We start from the raw sequence: 26,194 nt of genomic DNA, 5'->3' as shown, positions 1-26,194 counted from the left end.
TTCATACAGCCCAACATGGGTGGTGAAGGCTGACCTTTCCTTGGCGAATTCATCTAGCGGTACCTGCCAGTACCCCTTGGTTAAGTCCAAAGTAGAGATGAACTGGGTCTGTCCCAGTTTCTCTAATAGTTCATCTGTGCGTGGCATTGGATAGTTGTCTGGGCGAGTTACAGCATTTAGCTTACGGTAGTCCACGCAAAAGCCTATCTCCCCATCTGGTTTGGGAACTAGAACCACTGGAGATGCCCAGGCACTTTCAGAGGGGCGGATTACACCCATCTGTAGCATATCCTGGATCTCCCGTTCTATAGCAGTTTTAGCTTGAGGAGACACCCGGTAAGGTTGGACCCTAATTGGGTGAGCATTACCTGTGTCAATGGAGTGGTATGCCCGTTCAGTCAGTCCTGGGGTGGCTGAGAACCTTGGCGCGTAGCTAGTGCACAGCTCCGGGATCTGCTGTCGCTGCATACGCCCAAGGGTCATGGAGAGGTTCACCTCTTCCACACCACCAGCACTTTTCCCTTCGTAGTAGACACCTTCAGGCCACTCAGCGTCATCTCCTCCCTGGGCTGTAAACTGACAAACCTTTAATTCTCTGGAATAAAAGGGCTTTAGAGAATTAATATGGTACACCTTAGGCTTTCGGTTGGAGGTGGGGGATGCTATGAGATGATTAACAGCTCCCAGGCACTCCTGGACCGTGAATGGCCCTTCCCACGACGCTTCCATTTTATGGACCTGGAGCGCCTTTAAGACCATGACCTGGTCCCCTACTTTGAAGGAACGCTCTCTGGCATGTTTATCATACCAGGCTTTTTGCTCTTTTTGAGCATCCTGTAAGTTTTCTTTAGCAAGGGCTAGGGAGGTTTGGAGGGTGTTTTGTAGGTTGGTTACAAAGTCCAGAATGTTAGTTCCTGGAGAAGATATAAATCCCTCCCATTGCTGCTTCACCAACTGTAATGGCCCCTTAACCTCGCAGCCATATACAAGTTCAAATGGGGAAAACCCTAAACTGGGATGTGGTACAGCTCTGTAGGCAAAAAGCAACTGCTGCAACACTAGGTCCCAATCATTGGAGTGCTCATTTACGAATTTACGTATCATGGCCCCCAAAGTTCCATTAAACTTCTCCACTATGCCATTTGTTTGATGGTGGTAAGGAGTGGCAACCAAGTGATTTACCCCATGAGCTTCCCAAAAGCTTTCCATAGTTCCTGCCAGAAAATTAGGAGCAGCACTATGCGGCCATCGAGAAGGAGAGCCTGGCCATGGTGTGGGCCCTTAAAAAGCTGCAGCCGTATCTATTTGGGTGGCGCTTCACTGACCGTTCGCCCCTCATGTGACTGCACCAGCTGAAAGGGGCTAATGCCAAGCTCCTGAGGTGGGGCCTGCTCCTCCAGGGGTATGACACGGAGGTGGTCCATGGGGGCAGAGTGTCAATGTTTTGGCGATGCTTTATCGTGGAGCGGGGGCCCTGAACTTCCCCAGGTCACTGGCTAAGTCACACTCGAAGGGGGGAGAGATGTGATGAAGTGAGGGATTTTCTTGTTTTTTCCAATGGTTTGCATGCAGAGGGGGTAGGACTCAGTTTCCCTGGGTGTTCCTGATTTAATGAGGTGATGGGAGAGGGAGTTTGTTTTTACAGAGGACCAGCAAGGGAACTTGGGACCCCAACCACTGGCGTGGAAAATGGAGACCCAAGCGACTGGCGACCTGGAGGCCCAGCTTGGCCGTCAGCCGGTTCTGGCCAGTGGGAGGACAAAGGGCTGTGGGGAGAGGACCCCGGTGACCTGACCAGCCAGTTCCAGCCAGTGGGGAACAAAGGACGGAAGAGAGGAGAGGCTGAGAGGAGAGGAGGCCCAGGCAACCCTGTTTACCTGGACCCTGTTTACCTGGACAAAGGACAGAGGTGGGGCTTGGGGGGCCAGGTGACATCAGATGCCCAGCTGGGAAGCAGGGGGGGCTCGGGACTCAAGAGAGGAAGCAGGCAGAGCCCACCTGGATACAAGGGAGACTTAGATGTACCATGCTGAGGGAGGCCAGGCCTGAGGCCCTGAGAGTTTCCTGTACTGGGTTCAGATGCTCAATAAACCTTCCTGTTTTACACTGCCCGAGAGTCACTCCAGTCTAAAGATCAGAGTTGCATTATTCCCTCTGGGAGTGGAGGCCCCGGGGTCCAGAGCCAGGGGACTCCCTGAGGGGGCCCACGGCGACAGACAGGCGTGCTAAGGCTCACAGAGCTGTGGTTCCAGGTAACCCCCTACAGAGAGAGGGCTGTCACACTGAAGGGGGTTCCCCCCAGAGACCATACGGGGCCAAGAATGGGCACGACCTGTGAGTCCGTGACACCTGGATTCCAGGCGCCTTTTTCACACAGCTCCCCCCAACCCACCTCTGTACCCTAACACTCGTGCGGGTGAGAGCCGTCCCACCGTGGGATGATCCCACTGAGAAGGGCAGAGGACCAGGGAAGGGGCCTGTCCCCGCAGCCTGGCAGTGGCGTGAGCCAGGGGGCTTTGGGCCTCTAATGGTGCTTTCCCCTGCTCCTCGGCAGGTGTCTCCTGGGTGTTTCCCCTGGCCGCTCTGAGCCAGAACCCAGAGTTGGAGGCTGTGTTCCCAGGGGTACAGGGCACTAAAGAACACCCAGAAGCTGCCAGCGTGAACTCACTTCCACTGCCACAACGTATTTATTACATTTGGGATTTCCCAGTCAGGCCCTACCAGCCCCGGCAGCCGGCACATCCTCTGCGCCCTCAGTGCTCCCGCCTGCCCCAGAGCCCAGTGCAGGAGGCACTTTCTCTCGGGACGCTGGCCCTACTGCTGACCTGCAGCTGCCAGGCTGCTGAGCCGGGACAGTGGCAGCAGCCCAGCAGGTGTGTCTCGTTCCCAGAGTCCATGGCACCTAGTGTCTAGCCACCGCAGGGCTGTCCTCAGGCTGGGTTTCTCTCCTGTGTCGCTTGGCCTGCGCCCCCGGCACCGCTCACACACCGCCAGCTTCCCTGGGAACCACAGGAGGGAGAGAATGCATGAACTCAGCCGATTCTTTTCAAACTCTTGGGTGCAAGTTATCTGGTCCTGATGATTTAAAAACATTCCACTTTCCTAGTTCATAGAATCACAGATACGTAGGGTTGGAAGGGACCTCAAGAGGTTGTTTAGTCCAGGCCCTTGTGCTGAGGCAGGACCGAGTAAACCTAGCTCATCCCTGACAGGTGTTTGCTTCACCAGCTCCTAAAAACCTCCAATGACGGAGATTCCACAGCCTGCCTTGGGAGCCTGTTCCAGAGCTTAACCACCCTGAGAGTTGGGAACTTTTTCCTGATATCGAACCTAGCTCTCCCTTGCTGCACATGAAGCCCATTGCTGCTTGTCCTGCCTTCAGCGGGCGCGGAGACCGATTGATCCCTGTCCTCCGTATAACAGCCCGTAACATACGTGAAGACTGTTCTCGGGTCCCCCCTCGGTCGCTTTTCTCAGGACGAAATGTCCCCAGTTTGTTTGACCTTTCCCCATGGCTCAGGTTCTCTAAACCTTCCATTATTTCTGTTGCTCTCCTCTGGACTCTCTCCTGTTGGTCCCCATCTTTCCTAAAGTGCAGGGCCCAGCCCTGGACACCGTATCCAGCTGAGGCCTCCCCAGTGCCAAGCAGAGCGGGACAGTTACCTCCTGTGACTGACGTACCACCCTCCTGTTAATACGGCCCCGGGTGATATTATCCCTCTTCGCAACCACATCCTGCTGTTGACTGATATTTAGTTTGTGAGCCGCTGGAACTCCCGACCCTTTGCAGCTGCTGCTGGTTAGCCCTCGTGCCATCCCTTGGACAGCCCAAAGCCAGCAGAAGCACGGCGTGCCATGTAACAGGGCGGCACTCACCTCTCGCGAGCGCCCTCGGTCCGAGTCACACACAGTCTGTATGGGAAATACAAACCAACCCGCTCTGGGGTAACGGGGGGCCTATCTCCGTACCCCTCCGTTGGCCTTCCTCTCCCTGTAGCTCTCCCTGGGCTCAGGTCCTTAGTTAATCCAGCAGTCTGTAAATGGTCTCGGGCCTGGTCTTGAGCCGTACCCCCAGCGCTCCCTCCCTGGAGGCGATGTCTTCGCCCCCTCCGGGCCTTTCTGGCCCCAGCTCTCCAGCTGGGCTACTCAGCAGTTCAGTTCCCCTTCCAGGTGTGCATCAAAGTCCAGGCCACTTCCCCGGTGGCCTCCAGGTCCTAGCCCAGGGACCCTAAGAACAGCAGCCATCTGCCACATGGCTTTAACTAAACTGCTACAGTTCCCTGGGCCATTTTCCTGCGGCCCCAGCACCTTCTCCACCCTTACTTCAGGGCCTTGTCCTGGCTGAGTCCTAGCAGCCAGCCCAGAGCTCCCTCTTGCTCCCCCAGTCCCCACCAGCAATTGCTCCCGTCCGGGTCCTGGCGTCCTTCAGGCAGCTTAACGTCTCTGGCTCATGGCAGCGATTGCTCTGCTCTGCACTGCAGCTCCTTTTATATGGGCCTGCTGGGCCCAGCCTGGCCGCCCTCTGCAGCCCTCTCGGATGGGCTGCATCCCACGCAGCCTCGCTAGGCCACTTGCAGGACTCACTTCCACTGCTTCTTTCTGGGACGGGGTGTGGTAGGACCCTGAGGCCTCTAGCACGGTCACATGCCTCCATGATGTTCTGTCCTGAGTCAAGTCTGGGGTAGGATGCTCGTGAGGGACAGGTGTCTGACGCCATCCAGCCATCCTGTTTTTGGTTTTCCAGAGGGTCTTTTCCTGCCTTCTTTCATTGGATCAAAGTTGAAGATGGCTCTCACAGAGAAGTTGGCAGGCATTTGGAGTAGACGAACATATCACCTTAGACTGCTTGAGAGAGCAGGGCTTGGATTCATACCATTTGAGGGGTTTGATTTTTTGAAGATGCTTCTTCCAGATGGTGTCCAACTTCACTCAGCTATTCCCCATTTTGTATTTGTGCATTTGCTCTTTCCTTCCTAAGTGCACTTATCGATAGTGAATTTCATCTTGTTGATTTCAGACCGATTCTCCATTTTATAAAGGTCATTTTGAATTCTAGTCCTGTCCCCCAAAGTGCTTGCACCCCCCCCCCAGCTTGGTGTCACCCACAAATTTTATAGGCATACTCTCTGCTCCATTCATTAATGAAAATATTGAATAGTCCTGGCCCCACAACTGACCCCCACTAGAGACATCCTCCCAGTTTGATAGCTAACTGGTGGTTCTACTCTTTAAGTATGGTTTTTCAACCACTTCTCCACCCACTTATCTCCTGGACCCATTTCTCTAGTTGGCTTATGAGAATGTCACATGGGACGGTGTCAAAAGCTTTACTCATGTAAGCAGTGTCAGGATGAGCTCCACCCTGACATCTGGTGGTGAGGTGTGGCAAGTTGTGGAAAAGAACTTCAGGGGCCGATCTCATTTGCATAGGCACACCCACCACGCCTAGAATGAGACCATAGCTGCCCAAATGGTCACTTTGGCTGCTGTGGGATCCCCAGTGTCTCTGTTATTGGGGCAGGAAGAATAAATTGTTATTACCCTGATTATGGGAACTGTGCTTGGAACTGTACGTGGCCTTTTGTTATGATGGAGGGATTCACCATCAACTAAGTAGCACTCGCTAGGCAAGGGTCATGGGTTCCAAAACTGTGTGAATGGAGAGAGGCTGGGGACAAGTAGTAGTACTTGGTGGCATGGGCCCCTTGGTGAGGGCCTTACATGCTGATTGCACTTCCTCCTCTCTCCACTGTGGAATATCAGAGCTAATTTTGATTTCATTAGAAGTCTAGTTATAGGCTGCTGAGCTGACTTTGGGCTGACAGTGCACCAGCACTGGGGCTCCCCTGCTACAAGCTGAATTCACCTAAGAGCTGAAATCACTGAGTGTTGTGTTAAGTAGTGGGGGAGCCTGAAGATATATTGTGGAGCAGTTTGCGGGACGGCTGGTGAAGCAGTTCGACGCGGAGCAGTGTGTGGATGGCAGGAGCTGCTTGTGGGCCGTGGAGCTGAGTTTGTGGGGCAGCTGAGCGAAGGAGTTCGTGGGGCGGCTGGCGGAGCGCAGCTGAGCGAAGGAGTTCGTGGGGCGGCTGGCGGAGCGCCGCTATGGAGCTATGGGGCGGTCAGCTTCAGATCACGTAAGGTGCCTCTTACCCCCGTCCCATTTCCACCCAGGTTGGGAGGTAAAGCTCCGCCGATAAACTTTCGAACTCTGGGGCTGCCCTGACCAGGGACAGAGACTTTTGGGGCATTGGACTTTTGGGGTTGCTGGACTCAAGAACCAAAGGGAAAAGGGCATGCCCCAATTTGCCTGGGGTGGGGTTGTTTTTGCTCATGGGTTGTGTTATGAATCCTGTTGGGGGTGTTTCCCCAACATAATGCCACATTGTTTCTCTCTGTTATTAAAAGACTTTTGCTACACTCAGACTATGTGCTTGCGAGAGGGGAAGTATTGCCTCTTGGAGGCGCCCAGCGGGGGTGGTATATATTTTTCCCAGGTCACTGGGTGGGGGCTCGAGCCGGTTTGCATTGTGTTATTGGAATGGAACCCCTAGATATTGAACCCGGCCCTTGTTGCTGCCAACTCTGACGGGCAGAAGGGTTACATTTTTGGGGGCTCGTCCGGGATCGCCTGGGTCAGTACCCCTCGCAAGCACCTGTTGAGTGATCCACTACATTGGGAAACAATTTATATTTTTTTTTGTTTGTGCTTATATTTTGAGGAAATTACTGTTTGTATAATGGCTAATATGTCAGGTTTGTTGGGCCCTGGCTCAGCAGCTTCTAGCTCGGAGGCTGCAGCCTCGGCTGATGATTGGACAAAAGCTCTGGGGCAAATATTGGAAAAGGTTGTGCTGCCCCATGCTGAGTCAGACTCTTGTCGTAAGTTAAGATTATTTGCTGGGGAGGAGGAGTTTGAACCCTGGTTAGAGCATACCACTGAAATGCTGCAAGAGTGGGCCGTACCAGATGCAGAAAAGCGAAGATGCCTTATAGAGAGCCTTGGCGGCCCAGCATTAGATGTGATTCGCACCCTGAAGCTCATTGACCCTGGGGTCAGTGTGAAGGACTGCCTAGAGGCCCTTGAACACAACTTTGGGAGCGTAGAGGGCCCTGAAGACAGCTACTGTAAGTTCCTTAATTCCCGACAACAAAAGGGCGAGAAGGCTTCAGCCTACATACAGAGACTGGAGAGACTGCTTCAGAGAGCTGTCATGAGGGGAGCAGTGACTGCTGAGCAGATGGATCAGACCAGACTGGCTCAAATTGTAAGAGGAACTCAGTATCAGAACCCGATTCTACTTCATCTCCAGCTAAGAGAACGACGGGAACATCCCCCAAGTTACTCCCAGCTGATAAAAGAGGTCAGAGAGGAGGAAGAAAGGCAGGCTGCCAGTGAGTTTTGGGAAGCCCAAACATCGGAGCCAGCCAGCACAACACCACTGCAAATGGCCAGTGTACTGATGGTGAGCACCAGAGAGGAACTTGCCCAACAAATGCAGGTCCTGACGGAACGGATAGCTGAGCTGCAAAGTACCGTTGACCGAGTTAAGACTTCTAGGAATAAGAAGCCTCAAACTGTGGCGATTGAGAAGCCCGCACTTAGAGCCACCATCCCCCCCAGGCGAAGGGGGAAAGGTCAATTCTTCTGCTACCGATGTGGTCAGGATGGACACAGTGCTGCCAAGTGCCGTAATGAAGAAAACCCCTCCTTAGTGTATGGAAAGCTGAGGATCAGTTGGGAGAGATCCGGTAGCTGCCAGAGGGTCTGGGGACGGGGACCCCCCAGGTCTGCAGGATTTGAAGATTCCCCCAGAAAAGACTGTCCAGCTGGGATCCCTGCAGGACTGATAGGGCCTCGAGCAGAGGTCATGGTGAGGATCGAAGGGGTGGAGTGTAAAGCAGTGCTTGACACTGGATCTCAAGTGACTATTATATTTCAGTCATTCTACCAACAGATGCTTAGGCACCTGCCTATACAGCCACTGACTGGCCTTGGCCTATGTGGCCTCAGCATGGATGAATACCCCTATCAAGGGTATGTCATAGTGCACCTGGAATTCCCAGAGGAGGTTGCTGGGGTAAGAGAAGAGGTAGACACAGCTGCCTTAATATGCCCTGACCCTAAAGGGACTTCTGATGTGTCTGTGCTGATAGGGACCAACTCCAGTCTCTTCAAGGTACTCGCGGATTACTGCAGAAGGCGGGCTGGGGACCAGTACCTGAATACCCTGATGATCCATACGCTTTGTGCTGAAGCCTATAGGAAAATTGAGAGCGCTAAAAGGGACACATCTGAGCTACCGCTTGGGGCACTGAAGTACGCGGGCACAACCCCCTTAGTAGTGCCTGCAAGGACGGAGCAAGAAGTGCTTGTCATGAGTACCTGTCTGAAAGGCAGTAAAGGGACGTTAGCAATGATAGAGCAGCCGATGGGAGGAGAGCTCCCTGAAGGAGTGCTGGTCCCCAGTGGAGTCATAACCCTACCTGCTGAAGCCCAGGAAAGGGTGACTATACTGATTGCTAATGAAACGAGTCGTGATATTTTTGTGAAGCAAGGACAAAAGATAGCAGACCTCTTTGAGCCTGAGTCGATTGTAAAACCCCAGTATGAAACTCCACTTTCGGCAATAGACCCAGCAAAGTTTGACTTTGGAGATTCACCAGTGTCCGAGGACTGGAAAGATCGCCTGAGGAAGAAACTTTGTGAAAGATCCAAGGTCTTCTCACTGCATGAGTGGGATGTGGGATGTGCAAAAGGAGTAGAGCACAATATCAGACTACATGACTCTCGACCTTTCAGGGAGAGATCTAGGAAGATTGCTCTCTCTGAGATGGAAGATGTGCGACATCATCTTCAGGAGCTGGCTGCGAATGGCATCATTACAGAGTCCCGCAGCCCATACGCCTCACCCATTGTGGTAGTCCGCAAAAAGAATGGGAAAATCCGGATGTGTATTGACTACCGCACCCTAAACAGCCGTACGGTGGTCGACCAGTACACTATGCCTCGAGTGCAAGACGCCTTAGACTGTTTGCTGGGAAGCCAGTGGTTCTCTGTGTTGGATCTTCGAAGTGGATACTACCAGATCCCTCTGGGAGAAGAAGATAAGGAGAAGACAGCCTTCATCTGCCCATTAGGGTTTTATCAGTTCGAACGCATGCCCCAAGGGATTTCTGGAGCACCTGCCACCTTTCAACGTCTCATGGAGAAAGTTGTGGGAGACATGAATTTACTGCAAGTGTTAGTTTATTTGGATGACCTGATTGTGTTTGGAAGAACCTTAGAGGAGCATGAAGAAAGACTTCTTAAAGTGCTTGATAGGTTGGAGGATTATGGTCTGAAGCTTTCAATTGACAAATGCCAGTTCTGCAGAACCTCAGTGAAGTATGTGGGTCACATTGTGTCCCAAGAAGGTGTGAGTACCGATCCTGATAAAATAGAAGCACTCACTACATGGCCACGTCCAAGTAACTACAGAGAACTCAAGACCTTCCTTGGATTTAGTGGCTACTACCGCAGATTTGTGAAAAACTATGCTACGATTGTAAAGCCTCTGAACGATCTTACCAGGGGACATCAGTCCAGCAAGAACAAATCTAAGTCCAAGAATAAGGGGAGGTCCCCAAAGCCTCCTGTGCAGAGACACTATGGCCCCTTTGAACCATTTGGGCCACGGTGGGATGAGAGATGTGAAAGGGCTTTTCAAGAAATCATTACTTGCCTAACTCATGCTCCAGTCCTAGTTTTTGCTGACCCAAGCAAACCATTTATCCTGCATACTGATGCCAGTTTGGAGGGTCTGGGAGCAGTCCTGTACCAGGAAGTGGAAGGCAAATGTAAACCTGTAGCCTTTGCCAGCCGAGGATTGTCTGATAGTGAAACTCGCTATCCCACCCACAAGCTGGAGTTTTTGGCCTTGAAATGGGCCATCACTGAGAAATTTCGAGACTACTTGTATGGTGCTCAGTTCCAGGTGTGGACAGATAACAATCCACTGACTTATGTGTTAACAAGTGCTAAGCTGGATGCTACAGGGCAGAGATGGGTGGCCGCCTTGGCTAGCTATGAGTTCAGCATTCAGTACCGATCAGGGAGAAGCAATGTAGATGCAGATGCATTGTCCAGGCGTCCGCAGGCTCCAGAAGTTGCTGTGATACCCACAGATGGAGTGAGAGCTATTTGCAGTGTGAGTCGCCGAGAGCCAGAGGCCCGTGAAGGCTTTCAGGGATGTGTTGCAGAAGCTTTGGGCCTGCCCCCTGAATGCATGCCTTCTGCTTCGGTGAACTATATTGCATTAGACCAATCTCCTTTGCCCATGCTCAATGCGGCTGACTGGCAAGAAGCCCAGCGGCAAGATATTGACATTCGTGATACACTACTTGCCAAAAGGGAGGGGCGAAGCCCAGCTGCGGTTGTCCCACCTAACCCGGAGGGTAAACTACTATTGAGAGAATGGACCAAACTAAAACTGATTCAGGGAGTGCTACACCGAATGACCACTGACCCTTTACAAAAACAACGAGCACAACTAGTACTGCCAAAAAAGTACAGAGCCCTGGCCATGAGGGCCCTGCATGATGACTTTGGGCATTTAGGGATGGAGAGGACCCTGGAACTTATTCGTAGTAGGTTCTATTGGCCCCGAATGGCTGAAGATGTTCGCAGGAAATGTGAGACTTGCGCTCGATGTGTTCAAAGGAAAACTCTGCCCACGAGGGCTGCATATCTCAAGAACATCACCAGCAACAAACCTTTGGAGTTGGTATGCATTGATTTCTTGTCTGTGGAGGTAGACAAGAGGAATGTTGGAAACATTCTAGTAGTGACTGACCATTTTACACGGTATGCACAAGCATATCCCACACGTGATCAGAGGGCCACCACCGTTGCTCGAGTATTGTGGGACAAATATTTCTCAGTCTATGGATTCCCGGCTCGGATACACTCTGATCAGGGGCGGGATTTTGAGAGTCACCTTCTGAAGGAGGTGCTGAAGATAGCAGGAATTAAAAAGTCTAGGACAACGCCTTATCACCCCCAAGGTGATCCTCAGCCCGAGAGGTTCAATCGAACCCTATTAGATATGTTGGGAACTTTGCGACCAGAGCAGAAGGCAACCTGGAGCCAGCATGTCGCATTTCTGGTGCATGCCTACAATGCCACAAAGAACGATGCTACGGGAGTCACCCCATATCTCTTGATGTTTGGGCGAGAACCAAGATTACCCATAGACTTGTGCTTTGGTGTATCAGAGGATGGAGATAGCTATGAAACTCATCAGCAGTATGTATCCCGACTAAGAGAAAAGCTGCGGGATGCTTATCGCTTAGCTACCGCTGCGGCTCGGAAGAACGCAGACCGCAACAAACATCGATATGATGCTAGAGTGCGTTCGCAGGAGCTCCAGCCGGGGGACAGAGTCCTGCTGCGAAATTTGGGTATTGCTGGCAAACACAAGATAGCTGACAGATGGAAGGCAATACCTTACCTGGTGATGGAAAAGCTGGGAGATCTGCCGGTCTACAAGATCAAACCTGAAGACGGTCCAGGGCAAATAAAGACGGTGCATAGAAACCTTTTGCTCCCTGTGGGGGAATTGGTAAGCACCCCTTGTGAGATGGGCCACGGCAGGGCCGCCGGGCAGAACAGAGGTGCTAGACCAAAGCCGCCATCCAACACAGACAGTGGGCCCCCTGCAACTAACTTACCCCTATTCTGCACATCTGAGAGTGAGTCTGAGGAGGAAGACACAACCCTGGTGTATCCTGGGATGGAGACAAGATTTCAGTCTCGATCAGCTGAACCAAACGAGAGTTTTCCCTCTTCCGCCCTAAACCCAATGGCGGAACTATTTAGGCCCCTTTCTGATACCCCGGTGCTGCTGATGAGACCCCCCTGTGATGACAAACACAGGTTATTGGACAATGGGGACAGACAGGTAGAGGATGTCCTGGGCACCTTGGACCCTCCAGCGTTAGAACTAGGAGTGCAGGGGCCTACGCCAGTAGCCGAGGGACCCTCCAGGGAAGCCTCTCCATCCGTCACTCAAGAGGATGTTCCCCCTACCTCGGCAACAGAGATTCTCAATAGACGAGACAGGGTGATAAGACCAGTGAAACGGTTAACTTATGATGCACCTGGGGTGACTAGTGAGGAGCCAATACATTTAGCACACAGGCTTGTGGAAGCTAAAGTGGGCTTCCTGAGGCCCTTTGGAGGAAACCAATGAGTTGGTATAAAGGGAGTGTGATTTGTCGGGACGACAAAGTCTCGGCTGGGGGGAGGATGTAAGCAGTGTCAGGATGAGCTCCACCCTGACATCTGGTGGTGAGGTGTGGCAAGTTGTGGAAAAGAACTTCAGGGGCCGATCTCATTTGCATAGGCACACCCACCACGCCTAGAATGAGACCATAGCTGCCCAAATGGTCACTTTGGCTGCTGTGGGATCCCCAGTGTCTCTGTTATTGGGGCAGGAAGAATAAATTGTTATTACCCTGATTATGGGAACTGTGCTTGGAACTGTACGTGGCCTTTTGTTATGATGGAGGGATTCACCATCAACTAAGTAGCACTCGCTAGGCAAGGGTCATGGGTTCCAAAACTGTGTGAATGGAGAGAGGCTGGGGACAAGTAGTAGTACTTGGTGGCATGGGCCCCTTGGTGAGGGCCTTACATGCTGATTGCACTTCCTCCTCTCTCCACTGTGGAATATCAGAGCTAATTTTGATTTCATTAGAAGTCTAGTTATAGGCTGCTGAGCTGACTTTGGGCTGACAGTGCACCAGCACTGGGGCTCCCCTGCTACAAGCTGAATTCACCTAAGAGCTGAAATCACTGAGTGTTGTGTTAAGTAGTGGGGGAGCCTGAAGATATATTGTGGAGCAGTTTGCGGGACGGCTGGTGAAGCAGTTCGACGCGGAGCAGTGTGTGGATGGCAGGAGCTGCTTGTGGGCCGTGGAGCTGAGTTCGTGGGGCAGCTGAGCGAAGGAGTTCGTGGGGCGGCTGACGGAGCGGAGCGCAGCTGAGCGAAGGAGTTCGTGGGGTGGCTGGCGGAGCGCCGCTATGGAGCTATGGGGCGGTCAGCTTCAGATCACGTAAGGTGCCTCTTACCCCCGTCCCATTTCCACCCAGGTTGGGAGGTAAAGCTCCGCCGATAAACTTTCGAACTCTGGGGCTGCCCTGACCAGGGACAGAGACTTTTGGGGCATTGGACTTTTGGGGTTGCTGGACTCAAGAACCAAAGGGAAAAGGGCATGCCCCAATTTGCCTGGGGTGGGGTTGTTTTTGCTCATGGGTTGTGTTATGAATCCTGTTGGGGGTGTTTCCCCAACATAATGCCACATTGTTTCTCTCTGTTATTAAAAGACTTTTGCTACACTCAGACTATGTGCTTGCGAGAGGGGAAGTATTGCCTCTTGGAGGCGCCCAGCGGGGGTGGTATATATTTTTCCCAGGTCACTGGGTGGGGGCTCGAGCCGGTTTGCATTGTGTTATTGGAATGGAACCCCTAATTATTGAACCCGGCCCTTGTTGCTGCCAACTCTGACGGGCAGAAGGGTTACACTCAAATCAAGATAAGTCCTGTCTGCTGCTCCCCGCCCATCCACTAGGACAGTGACCCAGCCAAAGAGGTTTGGTTCGGTGCGATTTGCTCTTAACAAATTCACGTTCGCTCTCACTTATCACCCTCTTACCCTCCAGATCTCTGCTGGCTTTTAACGCAGCCAAAGGCTGCTGCAGGGGTTTCGCTCCATTTCAAGGGCGGCGTGACAGTCACATTCTGCGCCAGGGCTTGGCCCCTCCCTGTGACAGGCAATTTGTGAGTCTGCGTTCAAGCTTCGTCCCTGCATGACCTGCCCCACTCCTGGCAGAAAGGGCTGAAATGGGGGAACCTCTTACCTCCTGACCAGCTTGGGGCACCCGAATCCTCTTCCCTGGCAGGAGATTTGCTCCGAGCCGTAAGATTCCAGGAGAAGAGTCTCGGGAAAGGGAAATGACATTGGTTCGTGTCTGTGCCAGGGCCTGTTTGCCTCCCTGGCTGCACTGGGTGGGGGGCAACGCGGTCGGACCATCTCGGCCCTTTCGTGCCCCATCCTGTAACCGCCAGCCTCGGTTCCTCCCACCTAGCTCAGGCCAGGTTGCTTTCAGGAGGCGCGACCGGCTCCTTCACTCGCTGGCTGGAGAGAGGGGCTCTGGGAGGGGAGTTTGGGATATTTGATGGGAGTCCCTTTACCTTCTCTGGACCGAACTGTCTTTCTCCGTTTTCCCCAAGGCTGCTCCTGAGAGATGGGAGAGCGTTCCCGACAAATGCTTGCCCATCCTCGCCACCACGCTGCGACTGGCTCCCAAGGGCAGCGGGGAATCAGGCACCAGCTGCAGGGGGAGACCACGGGGTAACGCTTACCATGACGTGTGTTTGTAAGGCAGCCGTCGCTGTGCCGCCAGGGCACAGTCTATATGGTTTGGAGCAAGAGAAATTAGCACTCTCCAGCCGCAGGGCTGAGCTCGCCACTCAGTGCTCACCTGTCCCTGGGGGTCCCCGAGGGGATGTCCTGGGATGCCTCCAACTCCAGTTTCGACTTCAGACTCGACCCCCAGATCCCCTACAGGTCCCACAGAACATGGGGATGGAGAGGGGCCCCCAGGGCACCCCGGCCCCTGGCACGTGGGGACAGAGAGGGACCCCCAGGGCATCTCGGCCCCCAGCACGTGGGGGCAGAGTGGGACCCCCAGGGCACCCCAGCCTTTGGCATGTGGAGACAGAGAGGGACCCCCAGGGCATCTCAGCCCCCAGCAAGTGGGGATGGAGAGGGACCCCCAGGGCATCCCAGCCCCTGGCACATGGGGACGGAGAGGGACCCCCAGGGCATCCCGGCCTCCGGCACGTGGGGACGGAGAGGGGCCATAAGACCTCCTGTCCCTCTCCCTGGCCCCAGAGCCCCAGATGGGCTGCCCTCACAGCCCAGGAGTTATGAAGCCAATGCCCCCTGTGCCTGGCCGTCAGGCTCAGCCTCCAGGCAGGGCAGTTGAATGACCTGCACCCCTCGGGCCCGTCGCTGGCCTGGGGCGACGTACCTGGGCGGGGGAGCTGGAGGAGGAGCTGCCCACACTCAGCACCAGGCTGTGTGGGACGTGGATGGAGGGGTCCTTGGTGGTGATGGAGAGCCCCCGCTGCAGGATGTCTGCCAGCCGGCTCCAGAGCGTGAAAACGGCGTCAGGGTGCGCCTGGTGCAGCCGCAGGTAATAAACCTTCCCCGTCATCACCTGCACCCGCAGCAGGCGCCGGCCGCTGTCCTGGACCGACAGTCTGACGTACCTCAACGGGAGGAGCCTAGGGCCAAGGGAAAGCACAGGTTGCCCGAGTCCCCAGGGACAGGAGCTAGCGGCTGGAGGGTGGCTGGGGCCCAGCGCGGGCTCTGGGGTGTGGACAGGGTCTGGCAGCGGGAGGGCCACGCCTGCCCCACAGAGAGCTCAGAGGAAGGGGGCCCCAAAGGGGCTGGCTGCAGAGCCCCGTCCCCCCGCACAGGGACCGGCTAATGAGGGAGGGGACACGGCATGAATGGCCAGACAGGGGCTGGCTTACAAAGGGTTAACGGAAACGCCACCCCCCCATCAGCATGGCAGTGACCCAACTTGGTGCCTGGCAGGGGGGTTCTGGGCTTCCTCTCTGCAGGAGCAGGATGAGGGTGTGCTGGGGCCCCCCGGATTTAGCAGCACAGTGGCAGCGCCCCCAGCCATGGGGGACCGGAGCCACAGAGTGTCTCGGGGGACACAGGTGACAGGCACAGTGTATGCTCCCCCAGACCCCATGGCCGGAGCTGCTGGCCAGGGCAGCGCTCGGCACGCCAGGCCCCCAGACTCACGCACTCTGCCAGGGCACTGGAGTCAGCAGGCTGCACGTGGGAGAGGGGCAGGGGCTCGCCCTGCCCTAGCCCCAGTGGGGCGGGATTCGGTGGGACCCAACGGGCTTTTCCACCTCAGATGTCTAGCAGCTAAATCCCAGCACCTGAGAGCTCCCGGCTAGGCTCCCCATCCCAACCCCGTTCCTCACCTGCTAAGGGCCACGGAGGGCTCCTGGGCTGGCCTGCCCTCCTGGGGGAGCTTTCTCCCAGCACTGAGCCAGAATTAGCCCTTAACCTGTCTGTGCCTCCATTTCCCACCTGCACAACAGGGCTAAGAGTACAGCTCACCCACCTGCCGCAGGCTGGGAGGAGACATTAGTGAGGGTGTATGAAGGTCTTGGGAGCTATGAACATAACAAGAGTTGTCCTGGGGAAGGGCCAGGGGCCTGTCACTCCCTGACAGGGGGTGGATCCAGGCAGGGCTCAGCCCTGGGGGAAGAACTGGGGGTCTATTGTTCATGTCACTAAGACTTGTTTGGGGTCCCGCTCTGGCAATCACACTCGAGGGGCTCGTCCTGCCCTGGCCCAAATGGGCTGGGATTCAGTGGGACCCAATGGGCTTTTCCACCTGAGATGGCTAACAGCTAAATCCCAGGACCAGAGAGCTCCCTGCTTGGCTCCCCATCCCCGCCCCACCCCGTTCCTCACCTGCTTAGGGACATGGAGGGCTCCTGGGGCTGGCCTGCCCTCCCAGGGGGGGTTTCTCCCAGCACGGCGAGCCTGGCGATCAGAAGCACATTGGGGAGGGGCAGGCAGGGGTCCGAGGACGTCACCCCCAGGGTCACCAGTGTGGGAGCATTGTGGATATCCACCCAGTTCCCCTGCTTCGTCACCTGCAGCAAGAAGGCCCTGGGTCAACAGCAGGAGACGGAAATGTATCCTCATTGAGACGCTGCAGGACCCCCCCACCTCCGTTCCCTGCCAAGCCACTGGTGCCAAGCCCCGGTGGAGGGGACGTGCCCACAAGGTTCGCTCGGTCACATAACGGAGCCCATCACCGGCGCCAGGGTGCCTTTCCTCCAGGTGCTTCCCCGGGCTCCAAGAGCTCGCTGCTCCCCTGGGTCTGAGGCTAGTGCCCAGTGAAAAACCATCCCCATCGCAAAGCCGCTGGCAGCCCTGGCACTAACCGGCCCCCTTGGCCTGCTGACAGGGAAGGTGGAGGCTCAGCTCCTCTCTCCCTGGGACTGGGACATGGGGGGAGTGGAGGTTCAGAGCTTTTATAAAGCTTTGGTTACTTATCCCCATCCCCACACCCGGGGTTTGAACCCCGTACCTTCAGCACCACACCACAGGCCTATGCCACTTGTGTGCAAAGAGTAACTCCACTCCCTACAGCACAAGCAGCAGTAGGCTGTTATCCTCTAGCGGGCCAGCCACTAGAAAGGGATGTTAGACGCGCCGCAGCACCACTGCTCCCGGCGCCATTCTCAAAGGATCGCTGGGCACCTCTGGGCTGTGAGTCCCTCCCACCAAACGGCCCCAGCAACCGGCTCCGAACTTGGTTACCAGTTGGGTTTCCGACGTGGCCCCTCATCTAGGCTGCTAAAAGGGACAAGACAGCACGCTAATGCATGCCCTCGGTGTGTCCCACGGCTGCTGCCACCTTGCAGCCCTGGAGATCTTCATCTATGTCCGTTCCCCAGCACCAAACTTGGCGCATAGGTGATACCCATGAAAAAGTTAATTCACCAGGCCCCAAGGCTCTCTAATTAGCCGATGACAGTCGGTTCTGATGATCTCATCCTTCTAACTTGTGTTTTCATTGCCTGCCATGCATGTGTAATGGATTTAGGTGGGTTACAAGGGGAGGTGTGCGGGCTGCACTCCAGAGAGGGGAACCCTCCACCCCCCGGTCAGCGTGAGCTCCTGGACCTGCCCTAGCCAGCTAGCGTGTGTGAGGGAGGAGAGCGCGAACACCTGGGGCTGGGGCTGGCTATGTCCAGGGGCGCAGAGATAGATACAGAGGGCTGCTGGAGGGGGATGGACAGATCTTCCTACAGACCACTGTCACATTCCGTTTTTGACCACCCCCAACTGCCCCCAAAGAACCCAATCCCCCAGAAACTGGGCCTGCCCCCTCCGTCCCAGGGGAGAGTCCCAGTGCAGCCCAGAAAAGGCCTTTACTCCCCCCATCCCCTGTGCTGTGGGCAGAGGGCTCCCCCAGTGGGTACTTGGGCTGCATTTCCCCCACTGCCCTCGGAGCGCAGACAACACCCCGGGACAGCTGCAACCCTCCTCCAAGCAGGGCCGGGAAGACACAGCTGCTGTGCCCAGGGGGACTCCTAATGCCACCACAGCAGAGCTCCTGCCACCCACCCCAGGGACTCTGCCAGGCCTGGCGAAGGAAGCACAAGGCCCTAGAGCAGGACACCTGGCCAGTGAGTTCAGATCCTGGCTCTGCCCCAGTCTCTGGGACCATAATGCAAACGGGGGGGGGTAACATCTGCTGGAGCGCAGGAGTTTGGCTCCCACCAGGGGACACCATCCAGCCCCGAAAGGGGAGTTTGAGCCTGGGATGGCTTGCCATTAGTTTACGGCTAGTGCCACACTAGCAGGCCGGGCAGCCCGGCAAAGGCGGTTAAAGCAGCAGGAGGCCGTCTGGGCCAGGTGGAAGTACCTGGATGAAATTACTTTCAAACACTGCCGACTTGGGGAAAAGGTTGTAATCTGGAGATCGGAGGAGCTGGCAGAGTATCCCACCTTCCACCCCGAGGTGCACGCCCGAGGCTGGGTCATGGGCCAGGAACGTGCTCACGTGGAAGCGCCTGCCGCCGGCCATGCAGCCCTCGGGAGCAGCTCGTTAGAGAGACAGCATGCTGCTTCTGTCTGCTACGGCCCCCCCCCCCCGGCTTTCCTAGTGCTCCTCTGCCCCACAGCCGGGGACAGGACTACACTGAGCATGTCTGGAGACTGGCAAGGCCCCATCTGCAACCTGCCTGGGAGCCTGCAGGCAGCCGAGTTTGTGATGTCACAATAACTGCCAGGTGACTGCCCTGGCTAGGGCCTGGGAACGGCCTGAACATTTGCAGGGCCCGGGAGTGGCTTGGCCGGCCGGCCAGAAGGGGCAGGAGCGCTCTCCACTGGATTGAGCAATGAGGCGGCTGGTGGAAGAGAACCGAGGGGCAGCAGGGCAAGGGGAAGCCCCCCTACAGGCGTGTGAACAGGCGTGTGTGTGTCTAGCCAGCAGCTTTATCCACTACGGGGCAGGAGAGACCCACTAACAGCCACTCCCAGGCTGCTGGAGGGAGTCTGGCGGGGCACCAGGCCGCACCTGCACCTGCGGGCCCCGGCCTCCGGGCTGGCTCCAGGGCTCACCGCGAGGTGGGGCCATTCCTGCGTCAGGAGCCTGGAGCAGGCTGGGTGCAGAGCCCCACAGCGAACAGAGCAGGGCATAGGCACTGCCAGCTGCATGCCAGCGAGGCCAGGAGCCTGGGTGCAGCTTGGGGGGCATGGAGCATTGGCCTCCTGCCACACTGCAAGCCTCAGGCAGGTGCAGAATTCCTCCTTCCCCCCACCCAACATGCAGCCCCATTGGCCTGACTGGAGCTGTTCCCCCCCCATACAGAAGTCACACTACACCTACGGCCAGGAGCACAGCTCCCAGCCAGACCCAGGGACCCCAGCCGCTGTTAGGGAGTCCTCCAGCTCTGTGCATTAGAGGGAGCCACAAAGTCCCACCCCCACCCTGGGGTATAAACCTCGTGTTACAGCCCCCACCCCGCAATGGAAACAAGTCTCAAAAGCCTTCCCCAGAACTAGAGGCAGGGACCCCCAGACCCCAGCAGCACTCAGCCAGTGCACAGGGTGGGGGAACAGAGGGGCCGGGGACAGCACCAGACAGCTGCAGCCACAGCCCATGACAGGCCCTGCAGGGCAAGAGACAAACGATCAGTGGATCCGGGCCGGCTTCCCCTGCGCTGACCACCTGCCGAGAGTCCCCCCACAGGGGAGCCTCCCCACACCCAGGCGGGTGCCAGGAGCTCGGCTTCAGGAAGCTCTGGAGCAGCAGCTGGTACAGCATTCAGACACGAGCCGTTTTACCTTTGGCCAAGGTCCCTCTACTGGGAACCTCCCTCCCCCCCCCACCCCCACCCCCGCCTGAAACCACCACACATTATCCCCCTACTCAGAAAGCAAAGAACCACCCCCAAGTCTGCTGAGAGTCCAACCCTGCCCGAATTCCTAGGCACTAGGGCTTGGACTGGGTCCTCCTGCCCCACGTCAATGGGACAGAATGGGGCCAGGGCCCCCCGCTGCCAGCCAGCCCTGCCCACCCCATCCCGCACAGGAATGGGGAAAGGGTGCTGCAGCAAAGGCATTTCCACCCCACCCCCCAACCAACCATGAAAACTGTCAGCGTTTGCTCTCGTGGAGCAGATCCCCTGAGCTGCACTAATGGAGGCCCAGCCCTGCCAGGCCCCAGCGGGAGGGCAGCCCAGAGGCAGAGCTGGAGGGGCTCCAGCCAGCCCTTTCAGACAGGGGAGCTGGCACTTAATGATCACACTGAGGTGAAAACAACGAGGAGTCCTTGTGGCACCTTAGAAATTAACGAATGTATTTGGGCATAAGCTTTCCTGGGCTCAAAACCACTTCATCAGATGCATGGAGTGGAAAATACAGTATGCAGGTATAAAAACACAGCACATGAAAAGATGGGAGTTGCTTTACCAAGTGGGGAGGTCAGGGCTAATGAGGCCAATTCAATCAGGGTGGATGTGGCCCATTCCCAGCAGTTGACAAGAAGGTGTGAGTATTAACAGAGGGAAAATTACTTTTTGTAGTGACCCAGCCACTCCCAGTCTTTATTCAGGCCTAATTTGATGGTGTCCAGTTTGCAAATTAATTCCAGTTCTGCAGTTTCTCGTTGGAGTCTGTTTTTGAAGTTCTTCTGGTGAAGAATGGCCATTTTTAAGTCTGTTACTGAGTGTCCAGGGAGATTGAAGTGTTCTCCTACTGGTTTTTGAATGTTACCATTCTTGGTGTCTGATTTGCGTCCATTTATTGTTTTGCATAGAGACTGGCCAGTTTGGCCAATGTACATGGCAGAGGGGCACTGCTGGCACATATCACATTGGTAGATGTGCAGGTGAACGAGCCTCTGATGGTGAGGCTAATGTGGTTAGGTCCCATGATTGTCTGTATATCTATTCAAGGGACACCGAGTTGGCAGCAGGGTTTGTTGCAGGGCTAGGTTCCTGGGTTAGTGTTTTTGTTGTGTGGTTGCTAGTGAGTATTTGCTTCAGGTTGGGGGGCTGTCCGTAGGCAAGGACTGGCCTGTCTCCCAAGAGCTGTGAGAGTGATGGGTCGTCCTTCAGGCTAGGTTGTAGATCCCTGATGATGCACTGGAGAGGTTTTAGGTGGGGGCTGTAGGTGACGGCTACTTTCTTTGTTGGGCCTGTCCTGTAGCAGGTGACTTCTGGGTACCCTCCAGAAGCAAAAGCCCAGCCTTGGGCCTCTTGCTGCTGGCTAGCGAGGCCAGGAAGCTCCCAAGCACAGCCAGCTCGGGGCTCGCAGACATGAGCAGAGGGAAACCCGCAGCCTTGTCTACAGCAGGGCTCTCGCTGTGGCTCCCATCCCAGGGCTGAGCCAGTGTGGGCAGGCAGGAAGCTTCTGCAACCCCCCCCAGCATGTACAGAGCACAGGGACAGAGCATGTGGTGGGGAAGGGGCCGGGCTGTCCAGTGGCACCTGGAAACACCATGAATACAGGGCATCTGGGTCGGTCACTTGCCGCAGCCCTTCCAACAAGCAGGGACAGACGTGCTCTGGGCGTGCCCCAGACTCTAGCAACCCCAGGCCGCAGCATTCTGGAGGTCACATGCAGTAAGAGACTCAACATCCTTCCAGGCAGAGAGGGGCAAGCACACGCCCCGGCCAGTGGGGCAAGGGGGTAGACACCTTTGCACAGAAATCCCACCCCCCGGAAAGCGGATAGGGCCCCTCTTCCCTCTGAAAAGAGAATCTGGAGCAAATGGATCAAGGGCTCCAGGTCCCAGAAGGCCACTGCCCCAGAGACAGGAGAGCTGACCCCTCACAGCTGGGCAGTGGGGCACAGCGCTGCTAAGAGAGGAGGCAGGCGGGCAGGGAGTGGGAGGTTCCTCGTGCAGCTGTCCCTCCCTTGCTGGCTCACAGCAGGCCCCAGGGGGAGGGGAGGCCTCCCAGGCCAGGTCGGAGGCACATTAACAAGGGCTGCTTGTTCCATCTCCCCTGCACAGCGCACACCAGCTGCAGACTCCTCTCTTCCAGCCCCAGCCCAGTGCCCACAGGGGGAGCAGATCAAGGCGTCTCCAGCCTTGGAGAGCACTGGCTAGCTTTGCAGCTGGGGATGAAGGACTAGAACAGCAGATCAAGATCATCACCCTTGGAGAGGCCTTTCATTAGGGCAATACCAGCGCCTCAAAGAGCTCAAGATTCCTCCCCTCCCCCCCCCCCCCAAAGCTCCCTCCCCACAAACCCATGCCAGGCCCCTGCTCTGCAGCAGCCCCCACCGCTCTCACGGCTCAGAATTCACTCCAAGGGGAGACACGGAGCCTCCCATTCCCCACTGCCCCAGGACATTCTGCATGGTAGGGGTGCAGAGCTGGAGAGGGATCTGTGCACAGGACACCCCCCCAGTGCCTCATGGTGGCCCTGCCATCTGCATAATTTTAGCAGGGACGTTATCTGAGTAGCCACCACCAGGCCAGAAGCTTGGTGCCCTCCGTCTCACAGGAAGGGCCACACCAGCAACCCAGCCCCGAAGAGCCAAAGCCAGAGTCCAAGCACCACGGTGAGCCCTCAGGGAGTAGTCCCTGTGCCCCCCCAGAGCTCAGAGGTACGAGCCAAAGGCTTTGTTTGTCCTTCGCTTTGCCTGTCCTTGGAGGATCTTCGGCTGCCCCTCAGCAAGGCTGCCCCCCGGTTCCATCCATGGGCTGGAGAGGCACTGCTCCAGGCCCTGAGGGGCCATCAGGCTGTCCAGGGAGTCCATCAATCCAAAGAGAACCGACAGCAGGGACAGCAACGCACCCAGCAAGTAGAGTTTCACCACCCACTGCATGGCTGGGCAGGAACAGCCAGGAGAGCCTGCGCGGTTCTTGGGGGAGGGAAGGACTCTGCTCCCAGTCCCTGGAACACCACCAGTCTGCTCCTGGGAGGCCAGAGAGATCAGTGTAAGCGACTAGGTGAACTCACTGCACGTTCAATGGCAAGGACCCACGTGTAGTCAGTGGATCACAGTTATCAGCTAGCAATATAAACTCGGCCTAGGCTTCATGTAGGGGACCCTTTCGTGGGGGAGTGCAAGCCAAGCCTTTCTGGCTTACCAGATACCCCGTGACTACATTCTTGGAATGGCCCTGATTCGGTTACAGGGCAGAGGAAGAGGGGATGTGACTTGCTAGAGCATACTCAGGATAACCAAGGAAAGTCCCATTCAAATAGGCTTTAGAGTTGTTGCTAATAAGTACATAAACATGGTCTACAATCCAGTGTGTAACATGGAATTTCATATTTGCCCCTAAGTAATTACAGAACAAGCCAGAGGGGGTGTTGATAAAAGTAGGGGGTTATCTTGGGTATAAGGGAATGCAGAGACTTCACTGGCCTGCTACACTGCAGCTGATCAGTGGAGTGTGGCCTTCTGTACTGACGCAGACATAACCCTGCTCCTTGGATGGAGCTTTGAGTAGCATGGTTCTTATCTGCTACAGCAAGCAGTGCAGGTCTGCTTTGCTAGGTCCGTAAGGTAGCCTGTGAGCCATCTGGAAATATTCTTACAGTCAGCAAGTTAGATCAGGGATCTTGTCCTAGGACCACAGCAATGCCTTCCTCCTGCCTGGCCGCTCCCCTCTGGGCTAGCCTGCACAACAATGCAGTGAAATACAATGGTCTGAAGTAAATAGGATAAAATTCAATAAGGACAAATGCAAAGTCCTCCCCTTAGGAAGGAGCAATCAGTTGCACACATACACAATGGGAAATGACTGCCCAGGAAGGAGTACCACGGGAAGGGATCTGGGAGGTCATAGTGGATCACAAGCTAAATACGAGTCAGTGTAACAAAACAAGCAAATATCATTCTGGGCTGTATTAGCAGGAGTGTTTTAAGCGAGACACAAGAAGTAATTCTTCTGCTCAGGCCTCAGCTGGAGCATTGTGTCCAGTTCTGGGCGCCACATTTCAGGAAAGACATGGACAAACTGGAGAAAGTCCAGAGAAGAGCAACAAAAATGATTAAGGGGCTAGAAAACATGAGCTCTGAGGGAAGATTAAACAAACCCAGTTTTTTCAGTCTGGAGAAGAGAAGACGGAGAGGGGACATGAGAACAGTTTTCAAGTACATAAAAGGTGGTTACGAGGAAGAGGGAGGAAAATTGTTCTCCTTAACCCCAGAGGGCAGGACAAGAAGCAATGGCCGTAAATTGCAGCAAGGCCGGTTTAGGTTGGACATTAGGAAAAACGTCCCGACTGTCAGGGTGGTTACACCCTGGGATAAATTGCCCAGGGAGGTGGTGGAATCTCCCTCATTGGAGATGTTTAAGAGCAGGTTGGAAAACACCTGTCAGGGACAGTCTAGCTAATACTTAGTCCTGCCAGGAGGGCAGAGGATGGACAGGACCTCTCCTAGAATTGTAGGGCTGGAAGGGACCTAGAGTGTCTCCAGCTGTGGACTTCAATAAGCCCCCACCAGGGTAACAGCAGCCGCTGGCCTGGGCCAAGCTGCCACTACAGATCTTCAGAGAGCCCGACCAGGACCCCTTGGATGTTTGTGGGCCCCTTACAATGGGCTCAGCCTGGGAAGCTTTTGTAACCAGTTTCTCTCCGTTTTGGAGGTTCCCACCCCCATTACAAATGCAGGCTGTGAAGACCCATTTTCCCCAGGACAACCGGAGAGCTGGCTGGTGCGGCCGCCCTGCCAGCCTGCCAGCCGGGGGGATTTACAGTCAGACCTGAGCTGGTCTTCGGTCACGTCTGCCCCCGCAAGGGCACGGAGCGACCCAGCGGCTGGGACAGCCCTGCCCCGCACCGCGCCATTAGCTCGCCCCGCGCATCTCCGCTCAGCGGAGGCAGGAGCGAGAGACGCCCTCCCCCAGGGCAGCTTTGAAGCCTTCCGCCCCTCAGCTGGGGCGGGGGGTCCCCTGCACGCCGCGTACCCCGCAGCAGCCCGGAGCCCGAGTCACGGGGCAGGGCCCCACGGCTGGGCGAGCAGAGGAAGGGGCCCTGCAATGCAGAGAGTGGCAGGAACCAAGGCGACCAGCCCAGCAGCATCACCCGGGACAGAACGGGGGGGCTGCCACGGGGCGCCCCGCAGAGCCTCCGTCGCCTCGCGGACAAGCGGCCGCCCCACTCACCGGCTCCGGCTCCGGCTCCGGCTCGGCAGCCCCCGGGCAGCACGGGCAGCCCGGCCCCCCCGGGGCAAGCGCTCGGGGCGAGGCGGCCCCACGGGCCAGATCCCCCAGCCCGCGGCCCCCCAGGCTCGGCAGCCGCTCCCCCGCCGGCCCGACGCGGGTCCCCCCGCAGCGCGCCCCGAGCGCGGCGCGTCCAGCAGCGCCGAGCGCAACACGCACCGTCCCAGCGCCGAGCGCCGCGGCTTTATCCCCCCGCCCCCTCGCTCTCCCTCGGGGGCGGGGCCAGGCGGGGGCTCCGCCCCGCCCCCAGGTCCGCCCTGCGGCGGGGGGGTCACCCAGGCGAGCGGGGGCTGGCCCCGGCCCAGGCCCCGGCGCAAGGCAGGGAGGTGGCTGGCACCGAGCTCGGTGCCAGCCCCACCTGGCCAGCACAGGTGTCCCAGAGAAGGGAGCCGGCCAAGGGCGTGTGGGCGCCGGGCCCCTCTCCCCAGGGCGCAGGCCGGTCCCTGGGCGCTGCTCGGTTACATTTGCCCCTTGCCAAGTTTCCTCCCGCTCCCACGTTCTCCCGCAGGCGCCTGCTGGCCCCCGGGGCCGCTCCCCGGCTGGGGCCCCTAGGCACTCTGGCATGCAAACACTCCTCCCTGGCAGGCCCCCAGCCTGGCACCTGTGAGGAACTGGGAACAGTGTCCCTGGGGTGAGCTTCTATCCACCCGGCCTGGCTGCATCCGCCTGCTCACCCCTCTCAGAAGCCGGCCACCCGCCAGGGAGCAGCTGCCGGAGGGGGGGATGGATCCTGAGCGGTGGTGAGGCCCTGCCAATCGCTCCAGCTTCCTTCTGTCCCTTCCTTTCCGTTTGCCTGCGTCTGCCTTGCTGGGCTGGTGTGAATGAGTCGCTGCTTGCTGCCAAGGGATTGCCTGCGGCGGGAGTAAGAGCGGACCAGGGTTAACGCTGGGCCTAGACCAACGG

The 26,194-nt window shown here is 56.6% G+C and overlaps 1 protein-coding gene and 1 long non-coding RNA gene across 2 annotated transcripts in view; both read right to left on the bottom strand.

Annotated features, from left to right (window-relative positions):
• The window catches only part of GARIN1A (golgi associated RAB2 interactor 1A), a gene marked incomplete at its 5' end in the record, with an annotated part of 87,176 nt that extends 68,491 nt beyond the window's left edge, over positions 1-18,685 (bottom strand). The window contains 4 exons of the mRNA XM_084637349.1: positions 14,238-14,377; positions 15,080-15,335; positions 16,555-16,739; positions 18,524-18,685. Coding sequence (XP_084493475.1) covers positions 14,238-14,377; positions 15,080-15,335; positions 16,555-16,739; positions 18,524-18,685 — 743 coding nt within the window. The remainder of the gene's footprint in view (positions 1-14,237; positions 14,378-15,079; positions 15,336-16,554; positions 16,740-18,523) is intronic.
• Positions 18,686-20,440: 1,755 nt separating this feature from the next.
• On the bottom strand, positions 20,441-25,371 carry LOC311522363. The gene is made up of 2 exons (XR_014712105.1): positions 25,235-25,371; positions 20,441-23,031 (listed from the first exon to the last, which is right to left on the bottom strand). It is a non-coding gene; the product is annotated as an uncharacterized lncRNA (long non-coding RNA).
• Positions 25,372-26,194: the final 823 nt, after the last annotated feature.

Source organism: Lepidochelys olivacea (assembly GCF_965140295.1).
Source record: "Lepidochelys olivacea isolate rLepOli2 genome assembly, chromosome: 1".
NCBI lineage: Eukaryota > Metazoa > Chordata > Testudines > Cheloniidae > Lepidochelys > Lepidochelys olivacea.
This window is presented reverse-complemented; position numbering and strand designations above follow the sequence as displayed.